The sequence below is a fragment of the Lucilia sericata genome, unplaced genomic scaffold (assembly GCF_015586225.1).
Source record: "Lucilia sericata isolate MDLA Ls3-8-SP2 unplaced genomic scaffold, ASM1558622v1 Contig001171F_arrow, whole genome shotgun sequence".
In the NCBI taxonomy this organism is placed as follows: domain Eukaryota; kingdom Metazoa; phylum Arthropoda; class Insecta; order Diptera; family Calliphoridae; genus Lucilia; species Lucilia sericata.
The window spans coordinates 40,113-56,399 of record NW_023995140.1 but is presented as its reverse complement, the minus strand read 5'-3'; the positions used below and the strand labels follow the sequence as shown (position 1 = coordinate 56,399).

The window sequence follows — 16,287 nt, the reverse complement described above, 5'->3', positions numbered from 1 at the left end:
CACAGAAGGGACATTTTGAAAAATTAGTTACAGACAATGAATTTAAAAGTGTAAATATTAAGGACTATTTAAGAAATGAGAATATAGAATTGCATCTTGTTAAACCCAACAACCACACTGGTAATGCTGATATTGAAAGACTCCATAATACTCTTAGTGAAAAGATTAGAACTTTGACAATTGAACAAAAATCATTAAGTATTAAAGATAAGGTTAGCAAATCCATAGAATATTACAATAACAGCTTCCATTCTGTCATTAGGGAAAAACCAATGAATGTTGAGTGTGGTAATTGTGATAAGACTAGAATATATAATAATATTCTATCTAGCAAACAAAATTATATATATAAAATGAATAAGAATAGGGAAAATTATGTTGATGAAAGGGAGAAAGGTTATATAAAAAATTATCAGGCTTTAAGGCATAAGGAACAGCCAAAATTTCGAATTTGTGATTTGGAAAATGTACATAGTTCTAACATCAAACGAAAAACAAAATATGATGGTGCCTTAAATGTAGATCGATATAATAATTAGCATTAAGGAAAACTGAATAAACAAATCAAACTGAAATTATAATTTTAATGTAAATATATATAAATATAATGAAATATATATAATTTAATTTAGTTTCTAATTCATATAAATGTACAATTAATGTATTTAAACTGTAATAATACTTTGAAGAACTTTTTGTAATGGACAATATTAAAAAATAATTAAAATTCGGATTTAAAATTAAAAATGCATTTATATGTTTATGTATATTCTAATGAATTTTAACATAAAAATATATTTAAACATTTAAAAATATTATTGTTAAATTAATATGAATTTCATGTACATACATATATTTTATTACAAAAAATTGTTAAATAATATTTGTTATAATTAAGTAAGTACTCTGGGGTGTACTTAAATTAATGGGGGGATAGTTACGATATAACTACTGAAATACTCATTTCTAGTTTAAGCTTTCTCTCTTGAGAACTATTTATATAATAATAAACTTAATAACCATTAGCTTTAAGTTTTTAGCTTAAGTTGAGTTCTTGTACAACCTTTGACAAATAAAGATCAATAAATAATTTACCTTAATTATCAATCTTGTAACTCGCGCTCCAGTATAATTAATATTAATTCATTCAGAAATAGTTAAAAACACACTAAAATGATAAGCATATTTAGTTTAAGTAATTAAGCACTTAAAAAGATGCAATATGTTAATTAAGTTTTTTTTTTTTTTTTTTTTTTTTTTGTTTCAAATGTTTGAAGAATTTTAGTATAAATAACAATATGAAAAACATAAAACGATATCACATTTTGTTTAGCTGGCAAACAATAAACATCTTATCAAAATGGTAAGTTGATATTTGGATATTCTTTAACACCAATTGAAAAAAATTGGTCTCGGATTTTTTAAAAATAATTAAACGTTTTTTCGTGTTTCTTTATAGAAATTCGTCATTGTTGCTTTGGCTTTGGTAGCCTGTGTTATGGCTGATGTTTCGGAGTTGGGTTATGATTATCATGCTCCTGCCCCTGCACCAGCACCAGAATACCACCCTGCCCCAGCTCCCCAAAACACTTACATTCCCCCTGCTGCCCCAGCTCCCGCTCCTGAATACCACCCAGCTCCTGCCCCTGCTCCAGTACCAGAATACCACCCAGCTCCTGCTCCTCAAAACACCTACATTCCCCCTGCTGCCCCCGCTCCAGCTCCTGAATATCACCCTGCCCCAGCCCCTGCTCCAGTTCCCGAATACCACCCTGCCCCAGCTCCCCAAAACACTTACATTCCCCCTGCTGCCCCCGCTCCAGCTCCTGAATACCACCCTGCCCCAGCTCCTGCTCCAGTTGCTCCCCAAAACACTTACATTCCTCCCTCTGCTCCATCTGCTGAACTCGCTGATGATGGTTACCGTTACAAGACCGTCCGTCGTGTCGTCTACCGTCACCGTTTCTAAACTGTTGTTTAAAACAGATCTGTTAAATTTTATTTGTTATTAATTTTTTAAATTAATGATAAAAATCAAAAAAACAAAATAAAATATAATTACCTAGTATTTAATACAAAAACACGAAATTTAATTTGGTTTTATTTAAATTTAGTGAAATTTTCATAATTTAGTTTTAAATAATATCGTTAATAATATATCGCCACAACACAACTAAATCTCGAACATATTTCAAAGCAAAAAGTACTACAGATCCCCAATTTCTTAATGTTGTTATTCTTCATCATAATTTTCATTATTAAAATATTGATTTACATAAATTTTACGCTAATTTTTATAATTTAAAGCTATTTTATTTTATATATTTATTAAAACAAAACAAATTATTTAAAAAAAAGTGTCTGCTAATTTTTTATTATATCTTGATAACAAACACCCTCATCTACCAAATTTAATGTTGCTTTTTAAAAACATACTTATTTTAATTTATGCAAACAAATGGAACTAGTTTTTTAATTAAATCTTTTGTATGACCTTGGAGAGAGTAAGAATTATTATATTCTTGCTAATTATTATAGTTTTTAATGACTGTACAAAAAATATCTTTAAATAGTTGTTAATACTTTGAAATTTCTTTTGGACCCGTATATAGTAGAATGAGGAATAATATTTTGAGTATAATTTGGTAACTTAAAACCGACTCATTGTATTCGAATAAAATTTGTCGAGTATGGTAACTATGATCATATGCCCGGTGAAGTAGTGTAGGCCAGAGTCTCTAGTGGCAATTGAACCAACGACCCTCATATTGATCGACTAACACACTACCAACTAGCCTCCGGGAACACTCTGAAATTTAATATTCTATTATGGAATTCTGTAATAAATAAATTATTTGAAATTGAATGCCTCTTCCTCAGGAAATCACATTAAATATCAAACATTAATTAAATCCGTATATCATCAAATACACATTTATATATTCTGGGTACTTATTACATTCTTAGACGATCGAACCATATCCGTCCGTCTGTTCATAAATATGTTAATTAAACAGCAATTTTCATAACATTTTGTGGATTTATGTATTTAGGAAATATGTATAGCGTTAAGTATGATGAAAATTAGCCCATAGAACCCCATATAAGATCCATTGGAAAATAACTTTTACGTTCATAACTGGCTTAAAAATATCATCAAACAAGCTGTATAAGAACATCTCTATACTAAATATCATAGAATAAGTTTAATAAGTTTAATCCTCTATGAAATTTCATGTGGATCGGGGAATAATATACTCCTCCATATTTCAGTTCTAGTTCAGGTTTAGTTCAGTTCTAGTTTAGTTCTAGTTCAGGTTTAGTTCAGTTCTAGTTTAGTTCTAGTTCAGTTCTAGTTTAGTTCTAGTTCAGTTCTAGTTCAGTTCTAGTTCAGTTCTAGTTCAGTTCTAGTTCAGTTCTAGTTCAGTTCTAGTTCAGTTCTAGTTCAGTTCTAGTTCAGTTCTAGTTCAGTTCTAGTTCAATTCTAGTTTAGTTCTAGTTTAGTTCTAATTCAGTTCTAGTTCAGTTCTAGTTGAGTTCTAGTTCAGTTCTAATTCAATTCTAGTTCAGTTCTAGTTTAGTTCTAGTTCAGTTCTAGTTCAGTTTTAGTTCAGTTTTAGTTCTAGTTTAGTTCTAGTTCAGTTTGAGTTCAGTTTGAGTTCAGTTCTAGTTCAGTTCTAGTTTAGTTCTAGTTCAGTTCTAGTTCAATTCTAGTTCAGTTCTAGTTCAGTTCTAGTTCAGTTCTAGTTCAGTTCTAGTTCAGTTCTAGTTCAGTTCTAGTTCAGTTCTAGTTCAGTTCTAGTTCAGTTCTAGTTCAGTTCTAGTTCAGTTCTAGTTCAGTTCTAGTTCAGTTCTAGTTCAGTTCTAGTTCAGTTCTAGTTCAGTTCTAGTTCAGTTCTAGTTCACTTCTAGTTCAGTTCTAGTTCAGTTCTAGTTCAGTTCTAGTTCAGTTCTAGTTCAGTTCTAGTTCATTTCTAGTTCATTTCTAGTTCAGTTCTAGTTCAGTTCTAGTTTCAGTTCTAGTTCAGTTCTAATTCAGTTCTAGTTCAGTTCTAGTTCAGTTCTAGTTCAGTTCTAGTTCAGTTCTAGTTCAGTTCTAGTTCAGTTCTAGTTCAGTTCTAGTTCAGTTCTAGTTCAGTTCTAGTTCAGTTCTAGTTCAGTCTAGTTCAGTTCTAGTTCAGTTCTAGTTCAGTTCTAGTTCAGTTCTAATTCAATTCTAGTTCAGTTCTAGTTTAGTTCTAGTTCAGTTTTAGTTCTAGTTTAGTTCTAGTTCAGTTTGAGTTCAGTTTGAGTTCAGTTTGAGTTCAGTTCTAGTTTAGTTCTAGTTCAGTTCTAGTTCAATTCTAGTTCAATTCTAGTTCAGTTCTAGTTCAGTTCTAGTTCAGTTCTAGTTCAGTTCTAGTTCAGTTCTAGTTCAGTTCTAGTTCACTTCTAGTTCACTTCTGGTTCACTTCTAGTTCAGTTCTAGTTCAGTTCTAGTTCAGTTCTAGTTCAGTTCTAGTTCAGTTCTAGTTCAGTTCTAGTTCAGTTCTAGTTCAGTTCTAGTTCAGTTCTAGTTCAGTTCTAGTTCAGTTCTAGTTCAGTTCTAGTTCAGTTCTAGTTCAGTTCTAATTCAGTTCTAGTTCAGTTCTAGTTCAGTTCTAGTTCAGTTCTAGTTCAGTTCTAGTTCAGTTCAGTTCTAGTTCAGTTCTAGTTCTAGTTCAGTTCTAGTTCAGTTCTAGTTCAGTTCTAGTTTAGTTCTAGTTCAGTTCTAGTTCAGTTCTAGTTCAGTTCTAGTTCAGTTCAGTTCTAGTTCAGTTCTAGTTCAGTTCTAGTTCAGTTCTAGTTCAGTTCTAGTTCAGTTCTAGTTCAGTTCTAGTTCAGTTCTAGTTCAGTTCTAGTTCAGTTCTAGTTCAGTTCTAGTTCAGTTCTAGTTCAGTTCTAGTTCAGTTCTAGTTCAGTTCTAGTTCAGTTCTAGTTCAGTTCTAGTTCAGTTCTAGTTCAGTTCTAGTTCAGTTCTAGTTCAGTTCTAGTTCAGTTCTAGTTCAGTTCTAGTTCAGTTATAGTTCAGTTATAGTTCAGTTCTAGTTCAGTTCTAGTTCAGTTCTAGTTCAGTTCTAGTTCAGTTCTAGTTCAGTTCTAGTTCAGTTCTAGTTCAGTTCTAGTTCAGTTCTAGTTCAGTTCTAGTTCAGTTCTTGTCCAGTTCTCCCTTTTAATAATACAAGTATATCGATGAAATTTGACTCAAACAAGTAGTTCCAAATTTGCTATTATGGACCGATCATGAAATTTAAATTTTTTCAAAAAGAGTTTGTTGCTGCAAGTACTAATCTTACTGTCTGTAAAGTGCATGACTAAATAGAAGTTTTTAAAAAACAATTTTTTCCTAGTTCAAAATTATTTATGAGCAAACTTTATGTATTTTTTTAAGCATAAAAATTGTGCATTTTTTTGCATAATGTTAATTTAAACTCTAAAATTGTGCGCAAAATTTTAGTATAAAAAACAATTCGAAAAACACTAAACGTTATCACATTTTGTTAAACAATCTAACAATCAACAACTAATTAAAATGGTAAGTTTTGTTTTTGACAAATTTCAGCATATTCACAAAATACACCAACAGATATAAAAGTTGGTCATGAATATTGTTAATGTTAACAATATAAATTAATTGTTTCGTTTCCCTTTATAGAAATTCATCGTAGTTGCTTTGGCTTTGGTAGCCTGTGTTATGGGTGATGTTTCGGAGTTGGGTTATGATTATCATGCACCCGCCCCTGTTGAACATCATCATGAACATGTTATGAGTTTTGTTCCTGAAGTGCCACATAACACTTATATTCCTCCAGCTGTTCATGCTCCAGCCCCCGCTCCTGAATATCATCCAGCTCCTGCCCCTGTACCAGAATACCACCCAGCCCCAGCTCCCCAAAACACTTACATTCCCCCCGCTGCCCCAGCTCCTGTACCAGAATACCATCCTGCCCCAGCCCCTGCTCCAGTTCCAGAATACCATTCTGGTCCTGTAGCTCCCCACAACGATTATCTTCCCCCCTCTGGTCCAGTTGGTGCCTCAGCTGATTTCGGCAATGATGGCTACCGTTACAAGTCCGTACGTCGTGTTGTCTATCGTCGTCGTTTCTAATTTGTTATTTAAAACAAAACTGTTAAAATTAATTTGTTATAAAAATCAAAAAAAAAAACCAAATGAAATAAAAAAACTTAGTATTTAATTAAAACATTATGCATGTTTCGCTTCAATTTATTTAGAAATTTTCAAAACCAAATGAATTATAAAAAAAAACTCAAGAATATTTAAATTTTTGGCGATATTCGTTATGGATCGAATTTCTTAGTAATCACGCCATTATATTCAATTATTTCACAGATGTGACCGTAGCTTTATATGAATTTTTATATAAATATTTTTGTATTTCCCCTTTAACTTAATGTTGTTGTTTATTTTCGAAAAAAAAAAAACATATTTTAAATTCTTTAGATTTACATAAATTTGTAAGACAATATTTTATTGAAAGCTTAAATCGTGTCATAAATATGTTTATTTTTAAATTTCATATGTCTTAAAACAAAACAAATTATTAAATTTTATTAATAATTTATTTATGCAAACAAATAGAACAAGTTTTTTTCTGGAATTTTTAAATCTTGTTAGTTTTTAAAGTTTTCTATAAATAATTTGAAATTAAATTTTTTTAAAAAAAAGGTATGATTTCAAAAGTGACTTCCGGTTGTCTGTCCAGATGGACAGATTTATGAAGACATTTTCATAGGTTACATTAATTAATTCATTTACAGATATTCTTATTCCTAGTCTCGCGAAGCTTAAATAGCTTGTCTGCAATTAGCTACGTCTAGGTTCTGACGTAATCGTTTAATAATCGGTTGATTTCCCAGTTTTAGGCTGGGTTTTACAGTTTACACTTAAGTTTTGAATTGTGTATGAAATTTTCAAACTTAAGTAAAATTCAAATCCTTTACCGGCCCTTAGGTTAGGTTAGGGTCTCCATGTAAACCAGCTTTTAATAAAACCGATCATGTTTATCAGTGACTCATCTCTGAGACAGTCTAGATCATGGAAAAGAGCTCTACCCAGAAAGAGTAGTCTGTGCTCTTGTAAGGCTCCACTTCCTCTTCGTCTAAGCAGCTTCTACAGTAGCTATAATTTGGGTAGCCCATACGTTCTGACATATGTCCAATCATACAGTGCCCAGTAATTATACCAGTTAGAAGCCAAATCGAGATCTTATTAAGAGATAAGAGAGTCCTAGTCCTATCTGTTGTCAGAGTGGGCCAGAGTCTCGATATTCTACAAGTGGTGATATTTGACCACCTGAGTTCCGTCTCACTCAGAGCCCATTCATCTATCAGTTTTGATAGGGTCGTCAGGGGAGCGTGAATATCCTTTTGCACAAGGGTTAAGTCCAGGGACGACCCTTTGGTTTCGCATTCATCAGATATTTCATTTCCCCGGACGCCCTCCTATCCTGGAACCCATATCAACTCAACGTGATGTTGTGTCAGTTGTGCCAACGATTGAATGCAATTGAGAAGACATTCCGACTTAATGACATTGGAGTTAAGAGCCTTGATTGATGCAAGGCTGTCCAAGTATATATGTATAGTCGAATTTTCGAGATTTAGTTCCCGGATTCTTCTCGCGGCAGTATAGATGGCCCTTACTTTCTCAAGAAATCACTTTATAGTGAAATTTGAATGAGTCCAAAAAACTATATATTTTAAGAAAAGGAGTTCGGGAAATCAATTATCACTAAAATAGCTAAACAATTATTATTTGTATGAATATGAAAACCATTTACTTTACAACGATGTATTAACAATCTTGTACGTACCCGTTCTTTTGTTCTGAGTTATTTCCTAAAGCCGGTCAGGTTAGTGGTAGTTCACTGTGTGCGAACAGTCAAGTAGAGTCAAAGAGACTCCGTTTTATCCGGACCTGTCCACAGATGTAATATTGTGTGGTATTAGATCCAGCCTGTAGCCGTAAAAAAACTCAAGATATCATTAAGATATCACAGAGCAGATGGAAGCAGTTGTTTAACTTTCAACAGTTAAGTGTCTAATGTTCACTAACGTAATGTATTACTTTCGATAACTGTTCCAAGTTATGCATTGTTTGCATTAACTGCATTCTCAAACTGAGGTTATATTTTGTCTAGGGGAGATCATAAAATACTTAGACTATATTCTGGTGGAGACCATTAAAACTCTAACTTTAAACCATTTAAAACACAACTTCCTATATAAAGATTTAGGTCGACTACAGAATTTTCTTCTAACTAACCAACAAATCTCGATAGAGATGAGATAATTCGATCTTGATACTTGGTTTAGCGAATCCTGTAATTCGGAGTTGAATTACAACTCAGAACGTTTATTACAAAGAATTGTGTCGTGCGAACATAGTTAAAACACTTTTCAGGGTTAAATTTTATTACATTTAACTTTAATCGCTTAAATTTTGGAGTCGAATTACTGTACCTATATATGATTGAGTAAAAGAATGATTGTAATTTAGCTCCTTTAGATTAAAGTATTCGCTATTAATGGAGGAATTTAGAATATTTTAGCTTAATTACGATACGGAACCATATTCGAGAGGTATGCGGTTTTCGATTTGAAAGCTTATACGAGTATATACACGGTACGTAGGCCCTTGGTTTAAAACTTTTCTAACAGTTTAAATAAAATTTGATAACAATTCGATAATAATTTTTTATATTTTCTCTTCTTTTAAAATTATTATTTATAAATTAATAACAAAATAAAAATTTAACAATTCTGTTTAAAACAACAGTTTAGAAACGACGACGGTAGACAACACGACGTACAGACTTGTAGCGGTAGCCATCATTACCGAAATCAGCTGAAGCTTCAACTGGACCAGAAGGGGGAAGGTAATCGTTGTGGGGAGCTACAGGAGCAGGATTGTATTCTGGGACTGGAGCTGGGGCAGGATGGTATTCTGGCGCTGCAGGGGGAATGTAAGTATTTTGGGGAACTGGGGCTGGGTGATATTCAGGAGCAGGGGCAGGATGGAATTCTGGTACAGGGACTGGAGCAGCAGGGGGAATGTAAGTGTTATGTGGTACTTCAGGAACAAAACTCATAACATGTTCATGATGTTCCTGATTATGATGATGGTGATGTTCTACGGGAGCGGGAGCATGATAATCATAACCCAACTCAGAGACATCAGCCATAACACAGGCTACCAAAGCCAAAGCAACAACGATGAATTTCTATAGAGAAAAATAAGAAATAATTAATTAGATGATTGCAGATTTTATCGCCAAAATTTAGACCATAATAGTATTTCTTTGAATTGTGAGAATGCTTGAAACAAAACTTACCATTTTTGATTAGTTGTTTGAACGGTTTGATCGTTAAACAAAATGTGATAAAGTTTTGTGATTTTCATATTGTTTTTTATATTAAAATTCGACGAATATTTAAAAAAGTTTTAATTAATAATATGCAATAAATGCATGATAATTATGTTTTAAAATATAGTTTGTTTAAAAAATTTTAATATTTTTGAATTATATATAAAGTGTTAATTTCTCTAAACTTTGTCAACGATATATTAAAGAAGGAGCTCATAAATAATGAGCTTATCAATAATGAGTTAGAAATAGAACCACTTCTTTAGAGATTCTTAGAGGCAGAAGAGTAATTAAATGATCTATTATAAGCTGGAGAACAAAAGTACAAATGAACTAGAACCGCTTCTTAAGTGCTTATGCAATGCATTATGAGTAATTAAGTGATATCTTATAAGCGAAAGAATAATAGTCCAAAAACACTTAAAAGAGTTTGATAATGAAGAGAGAATCCTGCCAAATTCTCACATGTTTACATTACCCCATTCAAAATGCAGTTAAAGCAGTGAAATCATTGCCTTGGTATTCGATCATTGATCGACATAACACACCATTATCTCTTATCAAAGTTGTAATATTTTGTATGGAAAGTTCCCACTTTTGATTTTATCTTTTGAAACTATAATTTGTCTTAATTCACTTCGAAGTGTTAAATTTTAAATTTAAATTTAAAGTTAAATTTTTCTACTTAAGAACTTCAAAAGAATCAGATGTTCATACTAAGTTTCATTTGATATTATGCTAATGCTGAAGGTAGTGCATATCAAAATATTATCGAAATTTCATGCTTAAACTATTTTTAAAATCTATTTTAGAATTCAAAAATATTAAAATTATTTTGCAAAGTATTTTTTTAAAACATAAAAATTATGCATTTATTGCATTATGTTAATTTAAATTCCAAAAATTATGCGCAGAATTTTAGTATAAAAAACAATATGAAAACCACAAAACGATATCACATTTAGTTTAACGATCAAACCGTTCAAACAACTAATCAAAATGGTAAGTTTTGCATTAAACACTCACAATTCAAACAAATCTTGATTTTGGCGATAAAATATTCAAAAATCTAATCAAATACTTCTCCGTTTTTCTTTATAGAAATTCATTGTTGTTGCTTTGGCTTTGGTAGCCTGTGTTGTGGCTGATGTTTCGGAGTTGGGTTATGATTATCATGCTCCCGCTCCTGTTGAACATCACCAACATCATCATGAACACCATGAACATGTTATGAGTTTTGTTCCTGAAGTACCACATAACACTTACATTCCACCAGCTGCTCATGCCCCAGCCCCTGCTCCTGAATATCACCCAGCTCCTGCCCCTGCTCCCGTCCCAGAATACCATCCCGCTCCTGCTCCCCAAAACACTTACATTCCCCCTGCTGCCCCAGCTCCAGTACCAGAATACCATCCTGCCCCAGCTCCTGCTCCAGTTCCAGAATACCATCCTGCTCCTGTAGCTCCCCACAACGATTACCTTCCCCCTTCTGGTCCAGTTGAATCCTCAGCTGATTTCGGTAATGATGGCTACCGTTACAAGTCTGTACGTCGTGTTGTCTACCGTCGTCGTTTCTAAACTGTTGTTTAAAGCAGAATTGTTAAATTTTACTTTGTTGTTAATTTTTAATTAATTATAAAAACCAAAAAAAAAGCGAAATAAAATATAAGTAATTAATATTTAATTACAAAATTTAAATAACGGTTTTTTTATAATAACGGTCTATCGTTTGAAAACTTAAGTCTTAAAGTAGTAAAATAATTAATTACAACTATGACCTTGCCCAAAAAGGTTTGTATTATGAAACTCATCTCTTAATTAACATTTTTTGTTAATTCTGTTAAGATTTTTAATGTTTTACTTCTAACAAGTTTTTTTTTTCAACAAAAATTTTAAAATATAAAATTAATTAAAGCGTAACTCCTTTTGATGGCAAATATAACTTCATTAGAAATTCAGTTGTAAAATGCTCTACTTCTAAATGTTATCATTTTTAGCATAAAATATTATTTTTTTGTTTTAATTTTTCTAGATTTACATATTTTTAACGCCATTACTTTCAAATTAATTTCTTTTTTTTTTTTTTAAAAAAAGAAAACAAATAAACAAAAAATTGTTGTCGAAGTTTGTCTACTTTTTATGGGTTCATAACACCCTCAGCTAAAGAATTAATGGGGGTTTTTTTTAAATATATTTTGTTTAAAATATTAAATAGTTTGAAATTTATATTCAAACATATAAAACTAGTTTTTTGGTGGAATCTTTTGTGTGCCCTTCAACTTTTTGTTATTGCTATAATAGTTTTGTCTAGTAGTTTGCAACCTCTTGAGAATATATGTAATTTCTAGAATCGCGATTCGCGATCTTGATGATAAACGATTCTAGTATTCTCATCAGAAGATAAACTGAACTAATTATAGAAGGAACTAAATTCCGATCTTATATCGAGACTTCTATAGTAAATACTAGCCTATAGTCAAGACTATAAGCTAATCTATGGTCAAGACTATAAACTATTATCTAGTCAAAACTTAAGACTGATCTTTAGTAAAGACTATGGACTGATTAATAGTCAAGACTATAGACTGATCTGTAGCCAAGACTATAGACTGATCTGTATCCAAGACTATAGACTGATTTGTAGTCAAAAATATAGACTGGTCTATAGTAAAGACCATAAATTGATCTAAAGTCAAGACTATAGAATAATCAACAGTAAAGATTTTAGACTTAAATACGATCAAGACTATAGACTCATATAAATATAGTCAAGATTATAGACTAATCAATAGTCAAGACTGTAAGCTGATCTATAGTTAAGAACTGTAGACCATTATATAGTTCAAGATCAATAGTCAAGAATATAGACTAATCTATAGTCAAGATTATAAACTGTGCTATAGTCAAGAATATAGACTGATCTATAGTTAAGACTATAGACTAACAATAGTCAAGACTGTTAGCTGATCTATAGCCAAGTACTGTAGACCACTATATAGTTAGTACTGTAGACTGTTCTGTAGTCAAGTATACTATTCTGTGGATTATTATCTAGTACAAACAAGACTTTAGACTGATCTATAGTCAAGAACATAGACCGATCTATAGATGAGACTATAGAATGATCTATAGATAAGACAATAGACTGATCTATAGTCAAACCTATAGACTGCTCTATTGTCAAGACTATAGACTGTCAAGACTATAGAGTGTTCTATAGTCAAGACTAAAAACTGTTCTATAGTCAAGACTATAGACTGTTCTATAGTCAAGACTATAGACTGTTCTCTAATCAAGACTATAGACTGTTCTGTAGTCAAGGCTAAAGACTCTTCTATAGTTATGACTATAGACTATTCTACAGTAAAGACTATAGACTATTTTATAGTCAAGACTATAGACTGATCTATAGTCAAGACTATAGAATATTTTATAGTCAAAGCTATAAACTGTTCTATAGCCAAGACTATAGACTGTTCTATAGCCAAGACTATAGACTGTTCTATAGTCAAGACTATAAACTGTTCTATAGTCAAGACTATAAACTGTTCTATAGTCAAGACTATAGACTATTCTATAGTCAAGACTATAGACTATTCTATAGTCAAGACTATAGACTATTCTATAGTCAAGACTATAGACTATTCTATAGTCAAGACTATAGACTATTCTATAGTCAAGACTATAGACTATTCTATAGTCAAGACTATAGACTATTCTATAGTCAAGACTATAAACTATTCTATAGTGAATACTATAGAATATTCTACAGTCAAGAATATTGATTATTCTATTGTCAATACTATAAACTATTCTATAGAATAGTCTATAGTGTTCACTATAGAATAGTCTATAGTGTTCACTATAGAATAGTCTATAGTCTTGACTGACCTATAGTCAAGATTATATACTGATCTATAGTCAAGACTGTAGTCCGATCTATATTCAAGCTATAGATTTGTCTATAGTCCAGAATATAGACCAATCTATTGTCAAAACTAGATTTTAACCCAAAATCAAGACTGAGACTATTGATTCCCAGTAAAAACTTTCATTACCATGTAAGGGGTTAAGCGCTTAAATTTACTTACACAATAGCATTTTAAGTCATTATTTTAACACGTTGATGTCATTGGAGGCAAGTACTTACCACAAACGATTACAAGTAATTAGAAAAAGTAGTTATTGTAAATCGCATGAAAAGACGTATACAGCCTCCATATACTGACAAGATGACTAATGAATTAGAATGTATTTATATAACACATTATTAGTAAGACCTTATTAGACTACTTCTATGTAATCCAGACGATATGTAGTAGTCATTGAAAGGTATGTTGTTAGGTAAGTAATTACAATTGAAAGCCATTACCTAGTTTTTGCTGGGTTGATCTTTAGTCAAGACTAACTGATATTTATGATCATGTTCATATAAAGATCTTAGCTAGAAAACTTAAATAAAAACTCCGCAAGGGAACGGTGGTAATCCCTAAAGTGAACAAGAAATACGCTCACTAGATTTTCAAAGTAGAAGAGTATTCAAAATTCGCCTCAATCTGAAATCATAAAAATCTTAAATCTTCAGCAATTCTAGTAGCATCTTTTACATAACCTGTTAAAAATACAAAACTATTGATAAAACTATTAATTAGTGGCATAAATTATGCAAAAAGTTCTGAAATTTAATTAAATACCTTAATAGGTATAGTTTGGGAAAAAAAACTCGATTTTTAACAATATTATGGAAATGGTGTATGCATTATGTAGGCATAACTTTTTAAAAACAATTCTAAAATATTAAAATCAGAAAACTAAACGCATTAACTAAATTAATGATTACAGATAATTAATGATAGATAAAATATACAAATTAAAATTAAACAGAATAACATAAACTATGTTTAAAAAACTAAAAAAAACAACAAGAAGATTATGTAAAAACTTTATTGTTTTTTGTTATTTAGTTGCTTCGTTTATTTATTGTATTTTATTTTGATGTTATAATGTTTCCATATATTGAATAAAACCGGATAATCATAAACATATGTTTTTGAGAAGACGTCTTTAAAGATCTTCAAAGTATTAAAGAGAGTATGTGAGAAATGAAGAGTGGTTACTGTTAAAGAACTTCCATTAATTTATGCCAAAAATTTAAATCTTAAAGACTGGCACAATTTTGGTATAAATAACAATATTGAAAACTCAAATCGATATCATATTTTGTTGAACAATCAAACAATCAACAACTTAGCAAAATGGTAAGACTTTTTTGAATTCTTTGGAATACTTTACAATTTTGATCATCCCTAAATCCCTAAATGTAAATTAACAAATTCTTCATATTTTCTTTAATAGAAATTCGTCGTTCTTGGTTTGGCTTTGGTAGCCTGTGTTATGGCTGATGTCTCTGAATTGGGTTATGACTATCATGCCCCTGCTCCCGTAGAACACCACCATCATGAACATCATGAGGTTGTTGCTTCCGTCCCTGAAGCTCCCAAGAACACTTACATCCCACCTGCCGTTCATGCTCCAGCTCCCGCTCCAGTTCACCATGCTCCCGCCCCTGTACACCACGCTCCTGCCCCTGTACACCATGCCCCCGCTCCCGTTCACCACGCTCCTGCCCCAGCTCCAGTTGCTCCCCAAAACACTTACATTCCCCCAGCTGTACATGCTCCAGCTCCCGTTCACCACGCCCCCGCCCCAGTTCACCACGCTCCTGCTCCTGTTCACCACGCTCCCGCTCCAGTTCACCATGCCCCAGCTCCCGTCCACCACGCCCCAGCTCCCGTCCACCACGCTCCTGCCCCAGCTCCAGTAGCTCCCCAAAACACCTACATTCCTCCCGCTGTACATGCCCCTGCTCCTGCTCCAGCTCCAGTTCAACACCATGAACCCGCCCCAGCTCCAGTTCATGTACCAGCCCCCGCCCCAGTTGCTCCCCAAAATACTTACATTCCCCCCGCTGCCCCAGCTCCAGTTGAACCCTCTGCTGAACTCGCTGAAGATGGTTACCGTTACAAGACTGCCCGTCGTGTCGTCTACCGTCAACGTTTCTAAACTGACCATTTGAGAAGATGTATTACAAAAGACTTGTTATGAATTTCAAAAAAACTATTATAGTATTTAAATAATAATAAACAAAAAAAAAAACTTTTTAAAACGAATATTTTTATGTTTTATTTAAATCATTTGCATAACAGCGGTCATACCTCATTCTACACATATATATTTTATGGAAAAATTGGATCAAAATCTGCAAGTTTTCAATATTGAAGAAATTAACAACTTTTCATACTGTAAGAATTTTACTCAATTGAATCAAAAAAACTAGTCTAGTAAATGGACTAGTGTAAAGCATAGTCTATATTCTAGTATATCGAGCCCTTTTCGCACAAAAGACGTAACCGACAAAAACTAAATTTTACAGGAGAGCATTTTTTTAATTATCTTCGAAGTAGGACATAGCATTACTCCAAAACTTCGTTAATAAATATTATTACATCTAAAATATAGGATGCAGTTTGTTTCGATTTTATATTTACGCTATATCCGATTTTTTTGTCGCTTACGTCTTTTTTGCCGAGACAAATTTTTATAATATAAACAAAGTTAAGGCGGTTACGTCTAAATTCTCTGTCTAAAAAATTAATTTTTTGTGTATATCTTTATATAATTTGTATATATCTGAAATTTAATAGTGTAATAAATATTTTTTATAATATTTTAAGATCATCTAGCGATATCCGTATGTCACTCTGTGGTGAAATTCTCCAATTGGTGTTAAAAATGGGCAATATTTGTTCATGCTCCCCGGAGCACTTGTATGGGGGCTATAAAACGGTTATATACACTGGTGGCCAAAACTAAAGCAACT

General features: G+C 32.2%; 5 protein-coding genes across 5 annotated transcripts in view; 3 read left to right on the top strand and 2 right to left on the bottom strand.

Moving 5' to 3' along the window:
* Positions 1-16,287, bottom strand: part of LOC119610369 — a 42,384-nt gene that overhangs the window by 14,946 nt on the left and 11,151 nt on the right. The gene's annotated exons all lie outside the window — the stretch shown is intronic.
* On the top strand, positions 1,315-15,577 carry LOC119610367 (extensin-3-like). The gene is made up of 6 exons (XM_037965538.1): positions 1,315-1,363; positions 1,460-1,966; positions 5,675-6,094; positions 10,509-10,952; positions 14,606-14,665; positions 14,763-15,577. Exons 1-6 carry the CDS (start codon positions 1,361-1,363, stop codon positions 15,468-15,470), a joined length of 2,142 nt encoding a protein of 713 aa, XP_037821466.1. The 5' UTR covers positions 1,315-1,360; the 3' UTR covers positions 15,471-15,577.
* On the top strand, positions 5,290-6,223 carry LOC119610371 (extensin-like). Its single transcript, XM_037965542.1, has 2 exons — positions 5,290-5,554; positions 5,675-6,223. The coding sequence occupies exons 1-2, from the start codon at positions 5,552-5,554 to the stop codon at positions 6,125-6,127; spliced, it is 456 nt and encodes a 151-aa protein (XP_037821470.1). The 5' UTR covers positions 5,290-5,551; the 3' UTR covers positions 6,128-6,223.
* On the bottom strand, positions 8,723-9,433 carry LOC119610372 (extensin-like). Its single transcript, XM_037965543.1, has 2 exons — positions 9,375-9,433; positions 8,723-9,263 (listed from the first exon to the last, which is right to left on the bottom strand). Exons 1-2 carry the CDS (start codon positions 9,375-9,377, stop codon positions 8,820-8,822), a joined length of 447 nt encoding a protein of 148 aa, XP_037821471.1. The 5' UTR covers positions 9,378-9,433; the 3' UTR covers positions 8,723-8,819.
* On the top strand, positions 10,359-10,998 carry LOC119610370 (vegetative cell wall protein gp1-like). The gene is made up of 2 exons (XM_037965541.1): positions 10,359-10,409; positions 10,509-10,998. Exons 1-2 carry the CDS (start codon positions 10,407-10,409, stop codon positions 10,983-10,985), a joined length of 480 nt encoding a protein of 159 aa, XP_037821469.1. The 5' UTR covers positions 10,359-10,406; the 3' UTR covers positions 10,986-10,998.

What these genes read in the sequence shown, in the direction of transcription:
- LOC119610367 (XM_037965538.1), top strand. An exon ending in TCGTCTACCGTCACCGTTTC is followed by an intron (nt 1,967 to 5,674) that starts TAAACTGTTGTT and finishes TTCCCTTTATAG; the next exon opens with AAATTCATCGTAGTTGCTTT. An exon ending in ATGGCTACCGTTACAAGTCT is followed by an intron (nt 10,953 to 14,605) that starts GTACGTCGTGTT and finishes TAACAATATTGA; the next exon opens with AAACTCAAATCGATATCATA.